Source organism: Protomyctophum bolini (genome assembly GCF_963924005.1).
Source record: "Protomyctophum bolini genome assembly, chromosome: 4".
NCBI lineage: Eukaryota > Metazoa > Chordata > Actinopteri > Myctophiformes > Myctophidae > Protomyctophum > Protomyctophum bolini.
Genome location: NC_137865.1, coordinates 6,537,315 through 6,563,724, shown reverse-complemented (window position 1 = coordinate 6,563,724; position 26,410 = coordinate 6,537,315). Strand labels below are relative to the sequence as shown.

Genomic DNA, 26,410 nt, shown 5'->3' with positions numbered 1-26,410 from the left:
CAGCTCTCACACAACATTTTAACATTGATTGTGTGCAGATCTGAGTGTTTTCGGAGCTTCCCTTTAATGTTTTTTTGTCAGTGAAAAGGGTAGTCGACAAACATTTTGTCATAGTTTTAGTCTACGAAATTAACACTGCGCACGCACGCAAGCACACACGCAAGCACGCACAGACACACACACACACACACACACACACACACACACACACACACACACACACACACACACACACACACACACACACACACACACACACACACAAAGCACTGGGTAAGAATACAGGGGCACCCTGCAGCCAGTCTCAGAGCCTGTTAACCCCTACCAGACCCATTGTGCAACGGGGGTTCGAGTGCGGCCGCGGCTCGCATGCCATTCGCTTCATTTAGCAGCGACAATGAGTCTGCGCCCCGACAAGCTGTCGCACTGCACCCAGTACCCTGTGTGTGTGTGTGTGTGTGTGTGTGTGTGTGTGTGTGTGCGCGCGCGCACACAGATCTCATCTGATTGGATTCAAAACGGCAAACAGAGGGAGGACAGCTGAAATCAAAGCCCACACTTTGATTTAATAATTGCTGATATTGCATCTAATATTCTCCCCCCTTCCTCGCCCCATAGGGGGTGGGTGGGTGGGTGTGTGTGTGTGTGTGTGTGTGTGTGTGTGTGTGTGTGTGTGTGTGTGCTGCTGTTCATTGTGACACAGGGCCTCAAATGCACTTTCAATTCAGAAACTGACTCGGGTCTGATTCAAGTATAGAATTCTATTTCTGCCAAGGTAATACTTTTCGTTTTCTTAATCCTTCCCAAGGGTTAATAACTTGATTTGTTGATGATGATGATGATGATGATGAACAGCATGAGGCTCAGCCAGCTAGCCATCCAGCCAGTCATCCAGTTAGCCAGTCAGCCAGCCAGCCAGCCAGCCAGCCAGCCAGCCAGTCAGTCATCCAGCTATAGCCAGCTAGCCGGTCAGTCAGTCAGCCTGCCTGCCTGCCTGCCAGTCTGATGAAGTCTGAAGCAGAACGGGGCTCAGTGTGGACGTCTTCATCAGGGGTCTTTAGGGGTCTTCAGGGGACACAAGAGGACAAGGGGAGAGGAGGACCAAGAACATGACGTCCTTCTGCTGTCCCACTTTTTAGCCTATTCTTCCAGCTATTCTCGCCTATAACATGAGTGAACACGCGCCTCCCCCCCCCCCCCCCCCCCCTCCCCTCCCCTCACACACACACACACACACACACACACACACACCCTCCCCATGCAGCGCTATATCCTTTTATATTCCATTGGGATTAGCTGGTGCTTGTTAAATGGGGGGGTGGGGGGGGGGGGGGGGGAGGGGGTGGCGTGGGGGCTTTTCCTTCTTAGGAGGAGGGGGAGGGGTGGCGGATAATGGATTGACAGATTTCAAGGAACAAACAAGGTTTATAAGTTGTGGTAACAAGTGGTGCAAAGGGAAAGACGCTTCACGTCGCTAGACGTTTTTCTTTTGGTGTGGTGTGGTGGGGGGGTGGGCTTGGGCCATTGAGTTGGAGTGGGGGGGGAGTGGGGGTGCAGGAGAGGCCCCTGATGTCCAACCACACAATGCACTACAAGTTCACCCATTGTCCCCCTCGGCCTCTTTAGGTCGTCCGTGGTGCACTTAACGACGCCTCGTTCTCTCTTAATATCGCAAATATTATCCTAACATTTGCGATCAGAATTTGCTTGATAATGGGCACTTAATTAGGCCCCGTTTGTTTTAAACCTATTGAGACCCGACGGGCCGCTTCGACAAAATGTCTTCTAAATCAGTGGTTCTCTTCACTGTCGATAGTGACACGCTGCAGGGCTTGTATATCTGCTATTTTATTTTATATAGCCAACGCAAAAATCTAAAACCACACGGATGCTTTCCCGTTTTAACGGGGTGATGCATCGTTTATGTGTGAAGAATGTTTGTTTCAGTCGCCTATATGTTTAATTCATAGCCAGCTAATACAAAATGTGTCAATTAATGTCTGTTTGCAAAGAAATCAAGTCAGGGTGAAAAGAACAACGAAATAAAAACTATTACCTTGGCAGAAATGGAATTCTACTTGAATTATGTATGTCGCAGGCAATACACATAATGTACTGTAATACCAAAATACATTCAGTACAGTATACACTATACTGTATAGGGCCAAATGGAAACAAGACCGCAAGGACTTTTTTTTTTGTGCTATCTCTTTTGGGCTTGGAGTGTTAAATCAATATAAGCTAAATATGATGTCCCCTTTGATCTACATTCTTTCTTGCCTTTTCATTTTGTATTTTTGAATGTCAGTGCTGTCGCACATAGAGACTAGGGCTTTTGTAAGAACAACCGCCTCGCTATTTTCTTTCTCTCTTTTTTAAACTGAGTGTCGTTTTTTGAGAGGGCTGCTTTTCTCTTTCAGCCGCTAAAACAGCCCAGAAAGTCAAGGCTATAGTCATCCTGGGTAGTGATTGCATTCTTTTTTTTACCTTCTTCTCCTTCTTCTTGTGTCTATTCAGAAGAAGGTATTAGGAGGGGGAAAAGGGGGGAATGAAGGCTTTGCAAAAACATTAAATAAACGTGCAAGCTAACAGGTTTTTCTTTGTCACCTTTTCTTCGTTCTTTTCTGTCGGGGTTTCCCAGGCCGGATGGAATGGGTACCGTCACCGCGGAGGAGAAAGAGCAGTTCCACCAGATACGAAGTCGACTCATGGTTCTGCTGGAGAACCAGATTACACATTTTAGGTACAACAACACACAGGATTCCTTTTTTTTACAGTTAACCCTCTCAAAAATACTTATTTTCTATCAGTTATACACACCCCATGAAGCCTTGAATTCACAGAGATTTATTGTATTCCTAAGCCAATAATTTGTCGACCGACCGGCAGAGTCTCCGGGGGAAGTCTCGAAGAGTGTCCTACAGAGTCTACGCGGTCATCAAATTATTGGCTGAGGATTGGCAACGAAACCGAATAAATCTCCATGAATAAGACCCATTTTCTGGGTGAAGTGTACCACTTTACTTAAAGGTGTGGTCTGTAATGCATTATAAAGCACTTATAAAGCTTCATAACACTCATTATAAATGTACATATTACAACATCGAGACACCGTATAACGAGGTTTATGTATTTGAAGTGCTGGTCATTATATGCTCAGCATTAACTACCATCATCCTAGTCAGTTAAAAACACATTGAGTGCTGCCTAGTGGACAAAATGAGTAGTGCTTGGGTGCCACGTGATCAGGGGGGCGTTTTTGTACTATGAAGCTGTCCCGTTTGTCGCCATCTTTGATGCTAACAGAAACGGCGTCAATGCTAGCGACCTAAAGATGAGGCCAATCCTTGCTCTAGAAAACGCCAATGTTCCAATCGCCGTCGCCAGTGATAATCAGTAATGGCCTCCGAACATCGCTGATCTGTTCAAAACCCACGGACAGCCACGTAGTTTCTGAGACAGGAGCGTGTGAAGGCCGTGGCTGCTAAAATAGAGAGAAAATGTGGCACAAATCTTTGAATATATATTCTGTCAGAGTGAACGTTTTTTAACTCAAATCCTTGCTTCTGGGGGGGTCCCTGGTACAACATATTTTCAGATGGCAAAATGCATATATTTTTGGGGGTCCTTGACATGAAACTGTTTGAGAACGACTGACCTATAGAAACATAGGGTTTTTTCAGATAACTGACAGAATCGTCCTCAGGTCTAAATGGGATAAGTAAGTGCAGCATAATGCATCGTAATTGCATTAAAGTCTGACACAGATTTCAGCTCATGCTTACTTTCATATGCTCCGTCGTGCAGAGGTGCCGCTCGCCAAAAATAACAGATCTACAAGTTCATCCCTGTCGCATTGTGAGCTTTCTGGATCAGTGGTTCTCTCTCTTTTTTTTCTTTTTTACATGAATCTTCTCTTCGGCGGGCCCCTGGCACGAAATCTTTCGGCCAAATACATACCCCTTTTGGTGTTTTAAGCATTATGTTATGTTTTAGCTGTTGAAAAACAGCAGATCTACAAGCTCTTAGTGCCGCGCTATGAGCTTGTAGGTCTGCTATTTTTGAAAAATCGTGAAAATCTTTGAATATATATTCTTTAAAATCTTTGCTTCTGGGGGGGGGGGTCCCTGGAAAACAACATATTTTCAGATGGGGATTGGCGGCCATATAATTCTATCGGTCCTTGAAATGAAATAGTTTGACAGAAACATAGATTTTTTTTCATCTTTAGTTTATTTAGAAGACATTTGTATAGAATCGGGCCTCGGTCCAAAATGGCCTCTAAAACGTTATCAAAAACCTGACGGCTTGGCCTGTCTGTCCGTTTTGCCGGTCATCGTCATATGTACCTCACAACAACAACACTGCTATATATCCGTGAGACCTTCCACCACACATCTGCGCGCCGCTATTCAAGCGGCCCTGTCCGTCGCCTAGTCTATACGTGTGAACGCATTGTCCCGCATGGTGTGAAAGAAGAAGTGGCCGGGGCTGCAGAGAGAGAGAGAGACCTTGAGTGATGGTTCTTGCTCAATGGAGGCACATGTGCTATTAACTGCCCTGAACCGCCGGCTCCTTAAGAAGCCCTTGATGACTGTGAGGAGGCCCTTCTCCTCCATCTGGTCTCTCAGAGTGGAGAGAGCATTATATATATATATATATATATATATACTATAGAGCAGTCAGTAACAGTGTTGCCGTATTTCTTTTAGAGAAATAAGAAACCGGGTCTATGAAAGCAAGACCAAAATAAGTGACTACGGTATGTTAGGCCACATCAGCACTTTAACCCATTCTGACCTGAGATCAGATTCATACGAGGTTTCCACTGGACACACACTGGTCTGATTAACCCATTCTGACCTGAGATCAGATTCTAAAAATGTCGGTCGTTCTTCGATTTTTCAAAAATAGCAGACCTACAAGCTCGTAGCGCGCCACTCGGTGGCGCGCTATGAGCTTGTAGATCTGCTATTTTTCAATAGCTAAAGCATAACATGATGCCAACACGAAAATGGGTGCCCGGTCAGAATGGGTTAAAACCTATATGCATCGGCTATTTTCAGAAATAGTTTTGAGATTAAAATGTGATTATATTTGGAAGATTCTGGTACGGCCGGGGGCTCCCTGTCACCAACAAAAACAACATCAGCAGGGAGTCGGAGCAACTCACTCACTCAACAAGAAGGATATTGGTGGTAAACAATTATGCAGAACAATGTTGGGATGTATCTATATTAGATTAAAAAAAACATGATCATGGCCAGCACGGCTTATTGCTTGAGGCTTTCAAAACAGTTTTATGTTTTTATAATCATGCACTTCAAGACAGACCGCGTGACGATTACAATTTTATAGGCATTTAGAAGAGACTCTTATTATTCAGGGAGAATTTACAAGTACGAAAGCAGAGACATCAGATACAGTATGTATGTGCGCTTGGACCATAATAGTCAAAATAGCCACAAACGTAGAATGCAAGACTATAGTGCCTCTAAGAAACTATACGATATGCCTACACAAGTTGGCCTGGATGTCACAGCTGCCCTATATTTAGCTTTGAGTCAAATTAGGACTAATTCATTTCATCTGTACTCTTTTACCAAATTGGTGGCTCACCTGGTCAATATATACAACCTTAAACACGATATTATTTGCAACTCTTAATTCCCTTATTATTATGTATGGCTCTATACCGTACACGAGTAAATAATCTGTTCACCTGTACGTGCTATAACGGCGCGGCGGTTTCTTCCCCAATAAATGGCCGACTTACGCGAGTCAAGCGTTTACTACTTTTTTAATAAGAAACGTGAAACCATCACTGAACCCATTCCGCCCACCGTGTCAAACCCTATACCATAGGTGAGAAAACACCCCACACAATCAATGTAATTAAATGAAAGAACACAGCCATCTGTTGGCAGCGTCAATGAAGGGAAAGGTACGACAATGGCTTCCTCCTCTCTCCATTCTTCTGCCTTTTGACGCCCGCTTGTGTCCTTGAGATTGTTGTTAAATGTTGTCGATCATCATGCCAAACCCCACAGATACTGCTTCCCGTTTGGTAGACCAGATGGGGCCCTAAAAGCAACACTCTCCCTGCAAGAACGGGTACGTAACCCCACGCATTTTAATACTGTGTGTGTGTGTGTGTGTGTGTGTGTGTGTGTGTGCACACGGATATGGTTCTTAAATGGTTCTTTAAATCAATGTACGTTTCCACAAGGAATCACCCCCTACTAAAGAAGCGTTTCATTTAGTGAGTGGTCTGTCATGTTCTTCATGTGGAGAATTCCTTTTGTTCCTTTCCTGTCGAACCAGAAATGATCCTCTGAGGCACCTCTTAATCACTTAAAACCCAACATTTTGAAAATAGCAGATCTACAAGCTTACAACAGGAGTACAGGAACACAACCAGTTGTGAGCTTGTAGGCCCGGTATTTTTCAACAAAAGTGATTTGGTGCAGAGGTGGAAAAGGGTACAGAGCCCTGGGAGACACCAGTTGATGAAGCGTAAGGGGTTTATGAGTGGTATAAAGAAGGGTTCTGACCATGAACATAAATGTCGAATAGAGAGAAGAAAATAAATGGCTCTCTCGGTCTGAAAGGTATGCGGCTCTGAAAGGGGTCCACTGCGGTCTCCCAACATGATTTTCAGGAAAAATAAAATCACACTATACCTCTTACCGAATGAGATACATCTAGATCACACCACGGCCCCAGAGATAACGTGTATACTCGTTTGCGAGAGGTTTGGACAAAATCTGTAGAATCTGGAGTAGTATAGCAAAAAGTTATGTTTTGAAGAAAAGTTTCACTTTACTAAATTTCTGCTTTTCTACTTTCGAATTATAACCAATTTGTTGTAGCTTAAGCAATCTCTAATATCTGTAATAGCAATAATTAAATTAGCTAAACAAAATTTAATAAACAAATTGTGTTGAGTGTTTTTTAGAGTTACTGAGACAACAGACTTAAAAACAAAGCCAAGCTAGAGTGACATCTGTGTACGTGAAGGCATGCATGTGCCACGTGCACATCCGTGCAATTGGCCGCAGGCCTCATCGAGTGAAATTGGCTCAGGATGCGACGAAAACAAAGCAAATCTTCATGAATGCAAGGCTTCATGGGGTGTGTAATTGATGGAAAATAAGTAATTGTTTTGGGTGAAGAACTCCTTTAAGTAAAGTATTAGTATTATTATTATTATTATTATTATTATTATTTTTTTTATATTGTGATATTTGTACCTGCACCACTGGTCTTCTCCACTAGTCCCTCCATAACATTTCAGTCCGTTTCTTATCTGTCGACGATAAAATATGTCGATATATTTAATGAAAGTTTTAATCATCATGGCTTAGTTGTTATTTCACTTTTAACCCATTTTGGGGCGGGAACCCCCTTTTGTGTTAGCATTACATTATGCTTTAGCTATTTAAAAATAGCAGATCTACAAGCTCGTAGCGCGCCACTCGGTGGCGCGCTATGAGCTTGTAGATCTGCTATTTTTGAAAAATCGAAGAGCGACTGACATAGAAGGCATTTTTTAGAATCTGATCTCGGGTCAGAATGGAAAACTGTCAGGACGTAGAAGACATTTTTATAGAATCTGATCTCGGGTCAGAATGGAAAACTGTCAGGACGTAGAAGACATTTTTATAGAATCTGATCTCGGGTCAGAATGGAAAACTGTCAGGACGTAGAAGACATTTTTTATAGAATCTGATCTCAGGTCAGAATGGAAAACTGTCAGGACGTAGAAGACATTTTTATAGAATCTGATCTCGGGTCAGAATGGAAAACTGTCAGGACGTAGAAGACATTTTTTATAGAATCTGATCTCAGGTCAGAATGGGTTTTAATCCATGGCCTCCCGGTGCTGCAGGTCCTGATGAAGGACATCACCACTCCGGTACCGGCGGAGGAGATGAAGACGCTGGTCCAGAGATGTCTGGAGCAGGCGGCCCGCACCAACTACACCCAGCTGACCCAATACGCTCAGATTGTGGGTTTGTACGACACAATCTTTATCAGCGTTTTTAAATGCATGGCAGGATGATTTTTTTACCGACTTATTCCATTATGTTGACGTATATATGTATACACGGCGGTGTTGCACGCAGCTCGTAGCTCTGCTACTTTTAGGTGTTTTTGGCATATATTTGTTTTAGTTAATACCACTCATTTTCAACTTTGGACTACGTATGTCATTAAAATACCTTGGAGCTGCGGTGTGGTCCTCCCCCTTCTGTGTTGCCTATAGCAGTGGTTCCCAAAGTGGGGTCCGGGGACCCCCAGGGGTACCTGAGGGAGTTCCAGGGGGGACCCATCTATTTTGTTCATGTTCATAAAGTGCTAAAGTGTTTAAAGCAGTGGTTCCCAAACTTTTTCATGTCAAGGACCCCCAAATTGACACTACTTAGCCCGTGGACACCCATTTGAAAAGATATGCCAGGGACCCCCATAAGAGAAGACGTACACATTTAGACGTCTACATTTAGACGTCTACATTTAGACGTCTGTATACATTTAGACGTCTACATTTAGACGTATACATTTATTTGTTATCCGTGTTGCGAGGATGAGGGGGTACCTGGAAAAATATCTACCCCAAAAGGGGTACCTGGTCCAAAAAAGTTTGGGAACCCCTGGCCTATAGAACTGGATCCACTGGAATGGGGGAATCTCACTACCAGCTGCGTACGGTTTAACTTGAATATATAAAGTTAAGACTTCAAGGAGTATTTTTCAGCCAATTTATTTCTATTGCCAGCAACGAACTATGTCTTGTGAAACGTCATATATATCTGATGTATGCCATCATAAACTACTAGTCACACTGTTTCAGCTGGGAGTAAGATTGCCCCATAGATTATGTGCATGCATAAAGTGAGTGTCAAAGTGAGTTTAATGTCGTTTAATGCGATCAGACAGGACTTTTCTGTTTGGATGTATGGACTGTCGAGGCCAGATCTTTATTTATTTTTTGCACTCTGTAGGCGTTCCCGCAGGTCTTCCGGTTATGATGATGATGATGTCACACACACACACACACACATAACCTTTATTCTAGTGAATGAGGCAGCCTAGAGCGAGAGGAGTACACCTTTCGTACATGACCCTACGAAAATAATTTATCAAGTTCTAAGCAACACAGAAGGGGTGGTGGTAGGGGCGGTGGGGACCTTTTCTCAGATTCGGCATTTAGACCCATTTGGACCTGAGGCCGATAAAAAAAACCCCAAAAAAAGTCTTCTAAATCCTAAAAAGTTTTCTGAGAAAACCTGTTTGTTTGTCATTGGTTCTCAAAGTTTATCATGCCAAGGACCCCAAATATTATATGAATTTGGCCGCCGACCCCAATCTGAAAATATGTTGTTCCAGGGACCCCCCCAGAAGCATTTGAGATAAAAACGTTAGCTCTGAAATAATAGTATGTTAAGATTTGCGCCATATTTTCAAGATAAAAACAAAAAAGCAGATCTACAAGCTCATAGCGTAGCACTCGGTGCCGCGCTATGAGCGATATGAGCTTGTAGATCTATAGTGTTCTTTGTTCCACTGTGAAGATGCGAGGCTTTAAAGTTGTCATAATGTCCGCTGCGTTGTGGTTTTCCTGTTGTGTGATGTCACAGTGGACGAGCAGGCTCCCCCCGAGAAGAGGCTGGAGGACATGATGCGCTTAGGAGAGCTCTGCATCGAGGTGCTACAGCAGAATGACGAACACCACTCTGAGGTACGTCATAACCCATTCTGACCTGAGATCAGATACATACGAGGTTTCCACTGGACAACACACTGGTCTGATTTAACCCATTCTGACCTGAGATCAGATTCTATAAAAAAGTCAGTCGTTCTTCGATTTTTCAAGCGCACTGGTGTGGCTTCTTGCCGTTCGTTTTATTCAGTGCACTCGCCGCATTGTCGTTCATAAATCTAGTGCGCTTTGTCCCGGGTGTGCTGAGTGCCCGCGCCGACCGACCGTCCCTAATCTGAAGTTATAGGGTTGTTCAGTGCGAGCGGTGTGAATGCGACACACTGCTGTGTCTCGAGCCCTCCCGGCAGGGAGAAAAATGGCGGAGGGAATGGTTGCAATGGCTTAACTGGTTCTTAATTGGAACTGTATTATCACATACTGTACACATCAACGCTCTGACATCATCATCATCATCATCAGAGTATATGTATTTGACAGCAGACAACTCCACACACCGACCGACCCCCAGAAGAAGAGAAGACTTGTGTTATAAAATTCAAATAAATAAAATGGGACCCAGCCCCTAACGGTTACTAGTAGAAGGTACAACGCTGTATATTAAAATGCCGCATCGTGTCTGTCGGGTGGAAACCTCATATTTCCAGATCTACAAGCTCAGAACGTGTTGCTTCACACCATGTTTCACGCTTGTAAAATGTGCTATTTTGGATATAATGTAGTTTGATCAAGTAGGGATTTAATTATGAAAAGAAAACTAAAGTTAAAATATGGAGATAAGAGGTTTCTATAATAATGTGTTAACTCCACGACAGAAAGGCAATACCGATTATGTTTCTGATGCTACATTTTCATGTGAATATCGGCCAGTTAAAATGGGGGGGGGGGGATCAATATTATCGGACATGCCCGTATGTAGCCTACATTTTACTCCGCAAAATAAATACACAATGACAACTTAATTAACTTCATCACACTCATCACAGCAAGTATTTCCCTTTTTGAAGTTCACATACTGGCTAAAGATGTTTTCCGCTAGTCTTTTTTTTTTTTTCCTTCCCTGAAGGAATGCGTGGCAAATGACACTCACCTGCGTCAGTCGATCGCTTGATCATTTCATGAACCCATTTTAGACCTGAGGCCGATTCTACAATGGTAGCTTTAAAACGTTTTCGTGCCAAGGACCCCCAAATTGAAATGTATTTTGGCCGCAAAAGTGTCAGTATCAAACGTCGAGTGCTGTCTGCCTGTGTAGTCACCGGTATAAAGGCGGCGATGAAAACAATGCCCACGGTTCCATATAGACCGGCAGCCAAAAGGCTTCTTTTGTTTAAAGTGCGACATTTGGTAAAATATTGCCTATGCATTCATGAATCCACTTGCTGACCGGGTGTCATGCAGCATTGAGCAATATCTTTTACAGGGGTTTATATTATTATGTGACCATACCATTAAAATAAGGCAAAAAAAAAAATCAACATTTCATTATTCATTTAGTAGCATGTGACATGTCAAACTAGAGGGGTTTTCATGATTCTGAGTCCATTCCAAACATTAGTTTTGCCCCCAAAAACACTCCTTGGGCTAAACGGTTATAGCCGTCATCACAAATGTGATGAGGTCAGCACATTTTGGGCACGTTTTGTGCAAGTCTCTATATGGCTGTTTTTAGCCCAAGGAGTGTTTTTGTGTGTGCAAAACTAATGCTTGGAATGTATTCAGAATCATGACAACCCCCTAGTTTGACATGCTACTTAAGAGCATAATGAAAATTAGAATGTTTTGCCTTATATACTGTAGGATGTTAATGGTATGGTCACATATAAACCCATATTAAAAAAGAATTGCTCAATATCGACAGCCGGTCAACAAGTGGATTCATGAATGTATATATAATATATAATATTTTAGGCCGCAATAAAAAAAGACTATATAAGACTCCACAACCCCGGCTGCCGGACTAATTATATGCATGAAGTCAGCTGGGGTGTTTGTCAGTCAGCCACATTGTGAAACTGATCAATCAGCACGCCGCTTGTAATGTCCTCCCAACACGCTGTAATCAGCCTTAAGTGGCAGCGTGGCTTCAAGCATCTGTTCTCGGAGCTATTAACCCATTTAGGCCTGACGTCGAAATTCAAAAACCCTGACAGTTTTCTGAAATACCTGTGTTTCTAGGCCCCTATATATCACTCAATATTTCATGTCAAGGACTCCAACAATGATATGTAATTGGCCGCCGACCCCCCGTCTCAAAATATGTTGTTCCAGGGGCAGCCCCCAGAAGCAAAGATTTGAGTTAAAATCCGTCGCTCTGAAAATATTCCAAGGTTTTGCGCCCCGTTTTCACGATTTTTCAAAAATAGCAGACCTACAAGCTCGTAGCGCGGCACTCGGTGGCGCGCTACGAGCTTGTAGATCTGCTATTTTTCAATAGCTAAAGCATAACATCATTTAAAACCGCAAAAGGGGTTGCCGCCCAGAATAGGTTAATAAACAACACGTCTCGTCTCTGTGGCTGTCATGGTGGCAAATGAAGATGAACCCCTCCAGAGGTTGATATGTAAAGGAATTGACGCGCCCCCCCCACACACACACACACCCTACGCAAACTGTCACCGTTGTCTTTTGGCATTGTATTATAATTGTTTACAATTACTGTAATGTACGGCGTAATACAGCGTCCTATGCGTAGCTTCCACCTTTGCTGTTCTGCTCAGAGCTATGGTGTCAGATGGTATGCCTGATGTTCCATGAACAATAATAACACGTGTGTGTGTGTGTGCATTGCCATTGTTTTCTGACCGTCTGTCATACTCTCCCTTTTTTCATATTTAACATGAACAGGGAAGAGAGGTAAGTTTGTTTTTATGACCACAACTTTGTGTGGTGCAACCGTTTTGCCGTTGTGCCGAGTGTTGGTTGGTGAAATATCATGTGTCTTGTCAGCCATTTCAACCTCGTACAGTAAGCTTTGCATTGTGCGTCACTGCCCTTTCAGTCATGTTGGCCGTGTGCTGCTGCTTTTTCATGCCACAGTGTGTCACACAGAAGGAGCAGAAATAGCACATCTACCCGTGCATTAGCTTCTTTTTCTTTTTTTCTGTTGCTGTTTTTGAATTTAAATCCTGAAACGTTTTTTTTTTGGAGATAGAAGGTTTCCACCTGACATTATCAACGATATGCCCATGCAGTTTTGGGGTAAAGTGATGCCAACCGGTGCCTCCGTAAGAATTTGAGTTGTCAACTTAACTTATGATTTTAAGTGATGTACAGTATCTCTCATATTTGTATGTAACTGATACAAAACGTCTGTAATCCATCGATATGATTAATAGGATTGCCGGTGTCAAATGCTGCACTCACTCACGTCCAACAAAGCAATTACGGAACATTCACCAGTGTCAGAATTTATTTAAAAAAAAATGTTTTAAGTCCGTTACTGTGCTGCCGTCAAACATCTTATTGTCTCTCGCAGCTATGCCAAAGTTGTAACAAAGACTGTTTCTAGTCTTAATTCTACAAATGCCTTCTACTTTATTATTTTATTTATTATAGGTGTACATGGGCACAACGCGGCACGAAGTGACCCACTATGAGCTATGTGGAACACAAAAATGTAAAACAACACCAGGTTTTAAGGGGTAAATTAGTCGGAAACTCTAGCATTACCTTGAATCTTCAACACTAGAGCTACGGTAGTGACCGCTGTGAAGTCACTTAGTGAACGGCAGTTTCTGTCAAGGAAATGCATTGTTTGACGCCCAGTGGCACCGTGCACATTGTCTTAAACTACAGCAAGCATGTTTCTTAGGAGGAAGAATTACCATTTGAAATACCGCCCTCAATATGTACACTGTGTACAGTGTACATACAAAGGTTGATATTGATCACAAAGCTTATAGGGCCCTGCTTCCCCCGACAAAGGCATTCCCTCGGTGGGATTCTGTGCACGGACGTGTCTTCTCCTTTTCACACCGGAATAACGAGAAGTTATTGATTGAAACGCATTTCTTTTGACATATTGGCTGGAAAGTCATTTCCGGCACAGTACATTGAGTACAGTATAAGAGCTGGGCCCAAATGTCCTTCGTATCACAATGTCTTGTATTTAGCCCTTTACAAGTCAGCCATATTGTTTTCTTTGTTGTATCCAAAAAGCCCCGGCCTGGATTTATTTTTATAAAGTCTAATCAATTTGGTTTGAAAACAGCTTTGAGACAGACTGTGAATAAACCTGGAGGCTTTTGTGAGACGAATGAGATGAGTGGCGATGCCTATTTCGTTCTCTCTCTCTCTCTCTCTCTCTCTCTCTCTCTCTCTCTCTCTCTCCCTCTCTCTCTCTCTCTGTCTCACTCTTTAGTCCACTTAATGTGATACAATTCCCATTCGTCCTTCCTCATTTTTTCTTGTAATCTCTCTCTCAGTCACCCGGGCGGCCTTTTGTTGAGGACTCCATTGCTTACAGTTGCTTACGGACGCCTGTTTGGGGAGTGAATGTGTGAAGGAGTGGCACAGAGGCAGCGAGAGTTACAGGAACTCAAGCAGCGTGTGTGGCAAAGGCCTCCGTAGCCCATTAAAACTGGGAAAGTGCTGGTGTCAAAAGTAGTCATTTTATACCACTTCTAACCCGTATTTTATACTATGGTAGATACATACTGTACAAGCGCATAGCACGTCAATTTCTGCCACACTATTTATTTATTTTTTACAATAATTGTGAAAATCTGTGGCAATCTTTGAATATATATATATATATATATGTGTGTGTTTTTTTAAAGCGAACATTTTTTTAAACATTTACTCAATCTGCAGGCAATTCATAAGCCTTGTTGCACTTTTCTGTCACCTCCGTTGCTGAGCAGTGTTTTATTGAGTGTTGGAATAACCTCTCTCAAATGGAAGCCCAGGCAATCAGGATGCTCTTTAGACCATGGGTTGTCTAGTTCCAGACAACCCATGAAGAGATTGGCACGTACGTACGTACGTGCGTGTGTGTGTGTGTGTGTGTGTGTGTGTGTGTGTGTGTGTGTGTGTGTGCGTGCATGCGTGCGTGTTGGCGTGGAGTGTCAGTTATGAACCACTTTCAACCTGGCGTCTCTATTTTGAGCATTATATGGCAAAAATGTTCCAAAATGTGATTGTTTTTGGTGCTAACCAAATGTTTTTGGTTAGCACAATACAAGGTTCACTCCCACTCTACCAGACGTCATGGCTTGGTTTGACCAGGCTTTTTATTTTCTCCCCCTTTTGAAATCAAAACGCCTGCCATCCCCGAGGCTAAGCCTCAACTCCTACAACTCCATGTGCTTGTCGGCGTGGGAGGTCCCCAGTTCAAATATGATTATTTTGGCGGGTCCCCAGTTCAAATATGATTATTTTGGGGGGTCCCCAGTTCAAATATGATTATTTTGGGGGGTCCCCAGTTCAAATATGATTATTTTGGGGGGTACCCAGTTCAAATATGATTATTTTGGGGGGTCCCCAGTTCAAATATGATTATTTTGGGGGGTCCCCAGTTCAAATATGATTATTTTGGGGGGTCCCCAGTTCAAATATGATTATTTTGGACGGTCCCCAGTTCAAATATGATTATTTTGGGGGGTCCCCAGTTCAAATATGATTATTTTGGCGGGTCCCTAGTTCAAATATGATTAGTTTGGGGGGTCCAGAGTTCAAATATGATTATTTTGGGCGGTCCCCAGTTCAAATATGATTATTTTGGGGGGTCCCCAGTTCAAATATGATTATTTTGGGCGGTCCCCAGTTCAAATATGATTATTTTGGCGCGTCCCTAGTTCAAATATGATTATTTTGGGGGGTCCCCAGTTCAAATATGATTATTTTGGGGGATCCCCAGTTCAAATATGATTATTTTGGGGGGTCCCCAGTTCAAATATGATTATTTTGGGGGGTCCCCAGTTCAAATATGATTATTTTGGCGGGTCCCTAGTTCAAATATGATTAGTTTGGGGGGTCCAGAGTTCAAATATGATTATTTTGGCGGGTCCCCAGTTCAAATATGATTAGTTTGGGGGGTCCAGAGTTCAAATATGATTATTTTGGGCGGGCCCCAGTTCAAATATGATTATTTTGGCGGGTCCCTAGTTCAAATATGATTATTTTGGCGGGTCCCTAGTTCAAATATGATTAGTTTGGGGGGTCCAGAGTTCAAATATGATTATTTTGGGCGGGCCCCAGTTCAAATATGATTATTCTGGGGGTCACGGCATGAAAAGGTTGAGAACCGCTGACATAGAGGTATAGCTAGCCCTAGGGAACCAGATAAGAGACAACCTCACAATTATTTACATGCAGTAAATAATGCTTTTCAAACATTTTGTGCCCAAATGGGGAAGTGGGCAAGAATACAGTATACTGACATACACGTATGTACAGTATGTATAGTACCGATATAGTAAATGTTTATAAATTGAAACATGCATAACTTTCCGTATAGTTATTGCGAACGCAGTGATTGCGAACGCAGTGAGCACTTACTATGAGACCTAGCAGATCATGTCTGTGTGTGTGTTCCGTGTGTCTGTCCCCCCTTTGTGCCCATATATGGAGCTGAGTGATTTGTTTGTCATTGATGCAACACACTCCATATTTGGACGTATAGCTGCTTTGGGGACTCCTTATATGGTTATGGCTGAGTCATGGTGAATTGTTATTGCAATTTACGATCTGCGTTCGCTTTGCGCGTCTTACTCGTATACAGTATCGTATATTGCAATACTAATGTGTGGTTGTCGCAAAATCCCAAGGCACGCACTTTTAATGCAGCTTTTAATTCAGCATGTTTACTTTGAATGCAACATGTTTACTTTTAACGCAGCATGTTTACTTTTAACGCAGCATGTTTACTTTTAACGCAGCATGTTTACTTTTAACGCAGCATGTTTACTTTTAACGCAGCATGTTTACTTTTAACGCAGCATGTTTACTTTTAACGCAGCATGTTTACTTTTAACGCAGCATGTTTACTTTTAACGGAGCATGTTTACTTTTAACGCAGCATGTTTACTTTTAACGCAGCATGTTTACTTTTAACGCAGCATGTTTACTTTTAACGCAGCATGTTTACTTTGAACGCAGCATGTTTACTTTGAACGCAGCATGTTTACTTTGAACGCAGCATGTTTACTTTGAACGCAGCATGTTTACTTTTAACGCAGCATGTTTACTTTTAACGCAGCATGTTTACTTTTAACGCAGCATGTTTACTTTTAACGCAGCATGTTTACTTTTAACGCAGCATGTTTACTTTTAACGCAGCATGTTTACTTTTAACGCAGCATGTTTACTTTTAACGCAGCATGTTTACTTTTAACGCAGCATGTTTACTTTTAACGCAGCATGTTTACTTTTAACGCAGCATGTTTACTTTTAACGCAGCATGTTTACTTTTAACGCAGCATGTTTACTTTTAACGCAGCATGTTTACTTTTAACGCAGCATGTTAACTTTTAACGCAGCATGTTTACTTTTAACGCAGCATGTTTACTTTTAACGCAGCATGTTTACTTTGAACGCAGCATGTTTACTTTGAACGCAGCATGTTTACTTTTAACGCAGCATGTTTACTTTTAACGCAGCATGTTTACTTTTAACGCAGCATGTTTACTTTCAATGCAGCATGTTTACTTTTACGCCCAAAGCTGTGGCATTGTGTTCGTACAGCGTCAATCTTTTTTTTTTTTTAAACCGGGGCGAATTACAGCCATACGGACGCAACGCAACGTCGGCACTGGAGCACCAGTCATTGATCAGACGGGGAACATTCCCTGCGTTGACGCTAATGCGACGCCTGATGGCTGCAGAGGAGCCCTGCGGTGTTAATGACAGCGCTATGTTTACCTTGAATGCAGCGTGTTTACTTTTAATGCAAGCCGGTGTGTACTCGTGCCCTTGACTCAATACATTCTAGGCTTTTGCAGTGGCTGACAAAGCCTTTGAATGAGCACGTGTCGTGTGTGTGTGTGTGTGTGTGTGTGTGTGTGTGTGTGTGTGTGTGTGTGTGTGTGTGTGTGTGTGTGTGTGTGTGTGTGTTGTGGCGTACACAACACACTGCATGTGTGTGTTGTGGTGTACACTATAGTGCCCAACACACTGCAGCATCGTGCTGAAGGATGCACAGCAACCAATGTACTGTACTGTCAGGTCAAAGCATTTTATTTACACCGCTATGTCTAGAAATACTATACACGCATACTAAATACTTGCACGCTTTTTTTTTGTTTGTAAATTAACGCCCTACTTGATCATGAGCGTCACACAAAAGCATATTCAGCAGCAGAACCGCAAGTTGGACATATAATATGAACTTTCCAACCGACGGAGACGGTGTACATTAATAAGCAAACGAGCCACAGGTGAGCCCTCGACCGTGTATTTTTGTGCCATCAATTAGTCTTAAGAGACAACGTCCGCACTCATTAATTTGCAGCGGCACTCTAAATGCAAAGACCTTCTTTTGTGAGTCAGGTCCGTTCCTTAAGGCTGTCTGCCGTGAGTGGTGCACCCATGTAATAATTTCTTGAACCACTGGCAGTCGAGCGCGCTTTAGTTAGCCCCGGGAACTTTAGTTCCCATTTGCGCTTGCTATCAATAATTAGCCGCGATGAAAAGCCTTCCCTGTAAACGTCTTCTCTGCTGAAACTGTCGCCTGTTATAGCGCACAAGGTCTTTCCCTTTATATGCAGCGAGTCGACACCCATCTGGCTCCTTCTCGCTTCCTGACGTCCCTTTGTTCCTTCATCTTTTCATGGCTGTCCTTCTTCCCTTTTTTCAAGCATGTTTCTCTTGTTCACTTTCTGTCATAATTCATCCGCGCTTGTGTCATATTGATGTATTTTTTCTTTTTACAATTCAATATTATGTTATTGTATCATTCATATATTGTTGTTGTTACCGTAAAAAGAGATGTGCCGATACCATTTTCTCCTTTACCGATACTGATACACATAACTTGCATATCAGTCGATACCGGGTACCGATTCGGTACCTTTTTGTAGCTAAACTTTTAAATGATTATGTGAATGTTTATTTTTTATTAGCAATTAAAGCAATTAGCAATTATTATTATTATTATTATTTCTTTGTGATCTCAGATTATCTGTAGTATCACAGGAGCAGAGTCACACCGCTGAACTGAATGCAATTGCATTACAATAAATGATTATTAGTGTGGTTGCCTGTAGCCAAGAAGACTAATGTTCTTCTCCCCTCCGATTGGCCAGCGATTCGTAAACTCTTCCCCAAAGGTGTGCTTTGCCCTCATCTGATTGGACAGTATACGGTGACATACCCAACTCGGTGAAACTCTTGTCACACTTTTGCCTATAATAATGTAGTTTCCATATAGAGATATAGGCAACCACAATCAATTCCGCAGGATTGCATTTTTCTAGTTCCTGACGAAAGTCTAGTCTATAGTTCAGTGGTCCTCAAAGTTGTTGCTGTGATGCTGTTGAGTCAAAGATACTCCTGGGTTCTACCTCCAAAGACGCCAATGGTCGGTGATATTGTTTTCTTTTATTTACTGTACTTATGTACTGTATATGCAATACTGTTTAATGTGGTTAAAAGCTGGCTTCAATGGGCTAATTTGTGTTCAGTATGTTCAACTGCTTCAGTTTGAAGTGTGGAGAAGAACACATCAGTATTGCCTTCATTTGTGTTTGAGAGTTGGATTTGATTTATGCTTGAAAGGTCTACAAGTATCTCTTTACAAAGGTTAGAAACGTTAAAATGATTTAAATTTAATTCAGAAAACTACTAAAACTGTGGACAATTCATGTTAAAGGTACCATATTAACCCATTCTGACCGGGCACCCATTTTGGTGTTAGCATCATGTTATGCTTTAGCTATTGAAAAATAGCAGATCTACAAGCTCATATCGCGCCACCGAGTGGCGCGATACGAGCTTGTAGGTCTGCTATTTTTGAAAAATCGAAGAACGACTGACATTTTTCTAGAATCTGATCTCAGGTCAGAATGGATTAATCAGACCAGTGTGTGTCCTAGTGGAAACCTCGTATGAATCTGATCTCAGGTCAGAATGGGTTAAATAGAGAGCCTAGAGTTGATCTACAAGCTCAAAGTTCAGCTATTCTTCTTTATATAATTATTCCATTTAAAGTCCTAGACGTTTACTGTATTTGAATCACGTATTCGACCTTAAAGGGTACATTTTGAAATGTTTAATTTTAAATCTTGACTTTAATATTTTGATTAAAATCTTGACTTTAATAAGTTAATTTAAAAGACATTTAATTCAGGCATGTATTGTTTAAAAAAAACCCACTAATTGTTTAAAAGACATTTGATTATTTAAAAACAAGAACGGTTAAAAAGACTAATTGATTGGAAAACTGTTGAAAAAGATTATCATTTGATTGTTTGGCAATATTGTTAAACCTTGTTTTCTCTGTCTTCGAAAAGGTTTACAACCTGATAAAGACCGACCAATCATCAATGGAAGCCAACAATGAATTGAAAAGTTGGAAAATAAAACAAATCGTTGGATTGAGTTGGAAAACGGAGTTGTGTCCTTGTGTTCGCCTTCTCCTACCAAACCACACTGTTTGCACACATCTCTCCCCTACCAAACCACACTGTTTGCACACATCTCTCCCCTACCAAACCACACTGTTTGCACACATCTCTCCTATACCAAACCACACTGTTTGCACACATCTCTCATGCACAACACCTACCGCATGTCTGTCCAGACATAACACATATATGTTGCCTCCATGCAACTGTCATAATTACTGTACTGTTTGCATTTGCATGATATACTATGTTATTGCGCAACATGTCAGCGATGCAAATTACATTTTAGGTCACTCCCATTTCCACCACACACACAATCACACACACGGTGCAGCAGTACAGTACGGCATAGCATGCTACAGCATGCTACAGTACAGTACGGTACGGTATGCTACAGTACGGTACAGTACAGTACCGTCTGGTAGATTACATTACAGTACAGCACAGTACAGTACAGTGTGTCACAGTGCAGTACGGTACAGCACAGTACCGTCTGGTACATTACAGTACAGTATGGAACAGTACAGTAAAGTACGGTGCGGTACTGTACAGTATGGCACAGTGCAGTATGCTACAGTATGGTATGGTACAATACAGTATGGTACAGTACACTGGCCACCTGGATGGCGCTGCGTGGAGCTCGAGTGAGACCGGGACAAAGGCCAGTCGAATTCTAGTTTATTTGTAACTCAGGGGTGCCTTAATTGGACGAGGAGGTCATGCTGACCTCAGACGACCCCCTGCTCGTTGTGGTTAACGGTCAACCTCTCTGTGGTCACCAGGCGTTCGCGTGGGTGGGTGGACCTGATGGGGGAGCACGCCGAGACCTTCCTGTCTCTGTACCGAGTTAACGGTCTCCTCTCTGTGGTCACCAGGCGTTCGCGTGGTGGGTGGACCTGATGGGGGAGCACGCCGAGACCTTCCTGTCTCTGTACCGAGTTAACGGTCTCCTCTCTGTGGTCACCAGGCGTTCGCGTGGTGGGTGGACCTGATGGGGGAGCACGCCGAGACCTTCCTGTCTCTGTACCGGGCGGACATGGACGAGGCGCTGACGGTGCAGCCGGTGGACTCGTGGGACAGCTTCCCTCTGTTCCAGCTGCTCAACAACTTCCTGAGGACCGACCGTAAGTCTCTTCTCCTCCGTTAGATTACATATAGATACATTATAGAGTACATAGATACATTATATAGATACATTATAGATTACAAAGATACATTGTAGATTACATAGATACATTATAGAGTACATAGATGCATTATAGATTACATAGATACATTATATAGATACATTATAGATTACAAAGATACATTGTAGATTACATAGATACATTATAGATTACATAGATACATTATTGATTACATAGATACATTATAGATTACATAGATACATTGTAGATTACATAGATACATTGTAGATTACATAGATACATTGTAGATTACATAGATACATTGTAGATTACATATATACATTGTAGATTACATAGATACATTATAGATTACATAGATACATTGTAGATTACATAGATACATTATAGATTACATAGATACATTGTAGATTACATAGATACATTGTAGATTACATACAGTAGATACATTATAGATTACATAGATACATTATAGATTACATAGATACATTATAGATTACATAGATACATTATAGATTACATAGATGCATTGTAGATTACATAGATACATTATAGATTACATAGATACATTTATTACATAGATACATTGGACTTGTGGCACAGCTTCCCTCCGTTCCAGTCTCCTAGCTATCCTCCATTCCACTGGTGATTTCCACGACAAAGATGGTCCGTCGACTGCGTTTTGTCACTGACGCGAACTAAATAAAATTACTACGTTATATTGTCGACGGATTAAAAAAAACTAGACTCAAATGTTGGGGAGGCGACTGGTGGAGAAGAGTAGAACTAAAGCTATAAATGTCAAGTCATTTTATGTTTGCGTTCGGTTGCTCAGTTGTCGCGATCTGAGCTACAAGCTCATAACGTGTCGCAGCACGATGGCTTGTAGTTCGGCTGTTTTCCGCATGCAACCAAGTGCAAAAATCAGGCAATATATATACGATGCCATGGAGGCCTGTCAAACCTGACTCAAACCTTAGGATATTTAGTCTAAACACTAGATGGATATATATTTTTTAAATGTGGCAGATGAACAAGGTCACAGCTCTGTGAGCTTGTATATCTGCTATTTTGAGAAGCACTGTTCCATTATGTGACCCTATGCCTCACTGCTTCAAACACAAGTGAATGTTCTCCACCACTAAGAGCGCTAATTAAGAAGTGGTGGGAAAAAACAGGCTCGTTAAGAGAGCAGCACACCCCCGTCGACACGCGGTACTTAACCCATTCTGGGCGGGAACCCCTTTTGGTGTTTTAAACATTATGTTATGATTATGTTATGATTTTATGATTATGTTATGATGTTATGAAATAGCAGATCTACAAGCTCGTAATGCGCCACTCTGTGGCGCGCTACGAGCTTGTAGATCTGCTATTTTTTTTTAAATCGTAATAAATGTGGCGCAAATCTTTGAATATATTATTCTTTCAGAGCGAACGTTTTTTAAACTCATATCTTTGCTTCTGGAACGAGATATTTTCAGATGGGGGGGGGTCGGCGGCCAATTACACATTTTTGGGGGTCCTTGACAACATGAAATAGTTTGAGAAATACTGACATAGAAACATAGAGTTTTTTCAGGAAAACTGTCAGGATCTAGAAGACATTTTGTATAGAATCGGTCGAAATGGGTTAACATTGGCGCTGATGAGGTTACTGGAGAAAAGTGTGGGGGCCGGACAGCGGACACGATCGTCAGCCTATAGTCTACCTGTCAGTGGGGGTGTGTTAGCTGGGGGGGGCTGGGGGTTGTGTTAGCTGACCTGTCTTAGCTGTCACCTCCGCTAACTCAGTAGCAGCTTCACTCAGACAGGAGGGTGCATTAGCACCGCGTCAGACACCTGTCACGATGCGTTTCGCTTCATTTGGACACATTTGGCCCAAAATGACAGAAAATAAACGGTTCGGTGCGTGGCGTGCGACGTGCGTGTGTCTAGTGTGTTTCACGAGCCCTTTCAGATATACTCCTCGACGCAAATCAAGGTAATTTGCGAAGAGCTGTGAAGAAGGATGTTACCACGTTTCGTCATAACGAACGAAACTTTTTAACGTGGGAAATTGAATGTTCTATATACGTATATGCTGCTCGGAGAAATTAAGGGAACACTTTGATCCCTTAATTGCTTGAGCACGTTTTCTTTCAGAGGAAGAAGTCACAAAAACTGAAGGGATAAAAAAAAAAAAAAGCAAGCTGTTGAGCAGTATGCACGATGCTATTTTTGTTACCTTGAATAATAGCCTTTTCCCTGCTACCTGTACATGTAGGCTAAGCTTTTCCTTTTCTTTGTTAAATTTTACCTATACAATCTTATCAAGATGGAATATGAACCAGATGGAATGAGAGAAAACATTGACCCAGGGAATTTTCCGATTCTATTTGACTGTTTTTTTTTTGTTTGTTTTTTTAAGCATTTTGTAAAGAATTCAACCAGTCGTACAATAATCCTTCTCATTGTTTCCTCACCAAACTGAGAGACCCTCAGAGGGCTCCCCCAGACGTTGACTTTGTGCCAAGCTGAGATCTGGCTCCTTACAAAGCCTTATTTAACCACTTCTGACCTGAGATCAGATTCTAAAAAGGTCTTCTATACATCCTGACAGTTTTCTGAAAAAGCTATGTTTCTATATATCAGTCGTTCTTCGATTTTTCAAAAAATAGCAGACCTACGAGCTCGTAGCGCGCCACTCGGTGGCGCGCTATGAGCTTGTAGATCTGCTATTTTTCAATAGCTAAAGCATAGCATAACGCTAACACCAAAAGGGGTTCCCGCCCAGAATGGGTTAACCACTTCAAACCTGCCATCCCTGCGAAAGTGTTGGCATGTCATATACCGACTACAAAGGCAAACGAAGGCTTTCAAAAGATTTTTCAAAAACAAGTCTATATTTTCAACATTTTCAAATACGGCATATCTGTGTTAATTGTTGTACGAGGGCGTATTAACAGAGCTTAAGTGGTTGGCGTGCGTTATGCTTTACACAACTGTACGTGGTTACATAGACGGGGCTGCTCAAGGGCAACATGCGGATCAAAACTTGTGCGGTCTTAGATTCACCGTTGATCGTTTTCTTTTTGCGTTTTCTTTTGTCTCCCACTTTCCCTTTTTGTCCTTTAATTATTCCATGTGTCACAACAGTCTTGATGTGAATTGGAAGGTATAATGGCTGAACAGGTTTGAGCAGGAATTAACCCATTTTGGCCCGGGAACCCCTTTTGGTTGTTTTAAACATTGTGTTGTGATTTAGCTATTGAAAAATAGCAGATCTACAAGCTCGTAGCGCGCCACCGAGTGTCGCGCTCCGAGCTTGTAGGTCTGCTATTTTTGAAAAATCGTTAAAATGTGGCGCAAATCATAGCATAATATATTTCAGAGCGAACATTTTTTACTAAAATATTCGCTTCTGGGCGGGGTCCCTGGAACTACATATTTGGAGATGGGGGGGGGGGGTCCGTGGCCCAATAGAGATCATTCTGGGGTGTCCTTGGCATGAAAAAGGTTGAGCACCGCTGACATGTGTTTTTCAGATTTCTTTTAGGATTATTTTTTTAAATCGACCTCAGTCCCAAATGGTTTAATGAGCCTTGTGGTAACAACATTATAACCACGATCAGGGGATCAGATTCCACTGGATCGTGATCTTTACGCGGTCTCGATGCACGGCCGTCCATGGTTTCCGTGTTTATTCGGTTGCTTTTTACCTCCTAAGACCTGCTGAGGACGATTATTATTATCATCTACAAATGCCTTCTAAATCAGTAGGTTCTCAAACCTTTTTTCATGTCAATGACCTCCAAAGTGATATATAAATATATATTTGGCCGCGGACCCCCCCAGCATGTGAAAATGTTTTGTGAGAGAAGGATGTTTTCTGAAAAAAAAAACGTTCGTTAGTTGTATAAGGTCACAGATTACTAGGAAAACCTGAAAAACCGGATACCTAATCAGGATACTGGTATGTGTTCCTCGAGAGATTCACGTTTTTTTTTTAATGGGTTCATTCACTTGTTCTGCTTGTTCTTCTATCATTAATATCACCCTGAAGGCAAAAGAAAGATGGCTTTTTTTGTTTTGTATAATTGTTTCTGGTAAAAGATTGTTGAGTTTGTCAGTCGAGCTGTAGTACAGATTATTTTAAATGCTCACTTGCTTGTCTGCATGTGTTGCACAAAGGAAAGCAAAGGCGGTTGCGAGGGAAGTGCTTCTTTGCCGTCTCACGGGGGCCAAAAGGCTAGTGTTACTCATGACGGTACACAGTGGAGGGAATTAGAACTAATGAAGTCCTCAGAGACCCACCGAGCATTTTTCTTCCTATCTTTCACTATCCGCTCTCACACTTTTTTCGTTTATCTCCTCCTGTTCTCCTTTTCCCTTCCATCTGCTCGCGTTATTATCCACACCCGGTTTATTTATCTCCTTTTAATAATAACAGCAGTGGTTGTCAAAGTGGGGTTCCGGGGACCCACCAGGGGTCCTTTGGGCAGGGGATCATAATAGCGTCACGATTATTTATGTATTTATTTTCTCCCCAATGTCAGTTGTTAACGCCAATTGATACCTCCATGCACACACGTTTGTGTGTTGTCACTCACTCACACCTAAGACACACGCAAGACACACTTGTGTCCTGTGTGTGTTATCAATACATTTCCAATGGGAGTCACATGGTTTGAAGACACAACCTTGTTGCATGGGGGGGTGGGGGGTGGGAAGGCAGAAGACAGCCATGCAACAAGGTTGTGTCTTCCAACCATGTGACTCCCATTGGAAATGCATGGAGGCGGCCATGACACACAGAAGACACAGCTGGAGTCGGAATCGGAATCAACTTTTCCCATCATGTCAATTTTTCCAAGAAGAACAGGAAAGGGAAGAAGAGAGAAGAGAGGGGGGGGGGGGGGGGGGAAGTAAGGAGATCAAGGCAGGAAAGAAGAAAGTTTGAGCACTTTTACCACAAAAAGTACAATGTACAAGTAAAG

General features: G+C 42.2%; 1 protein-coding gene across 1 annotated transcript in view; it reads left to right on the top strand.

Annotated features, from left to right (window-relative positions):
• The window catches only part of cadps2 (Ca++-dependent secretion activator 2), a 159,033-nt gene that overhangs the window by 87,564 nt on the left and 45,059 nt on the right, over positions 1-26,410 (top strand). Inside the window, 5 exon segments of the mRNA XM_080760671.1 lie at positions 2,642-2,743; positions 6,051-6,114; positions 7,892-8,015; positions 9,642-9,742; positions 21,254-21,410. Of these exon segments, the coding sequence (XP_080616797.1) occupies positions 2,642-2,743; positions 6,051-6,114; positions 7,892-8,015; positions 9,642-9,742; positions 21,254-21,410 (548 nt within the window).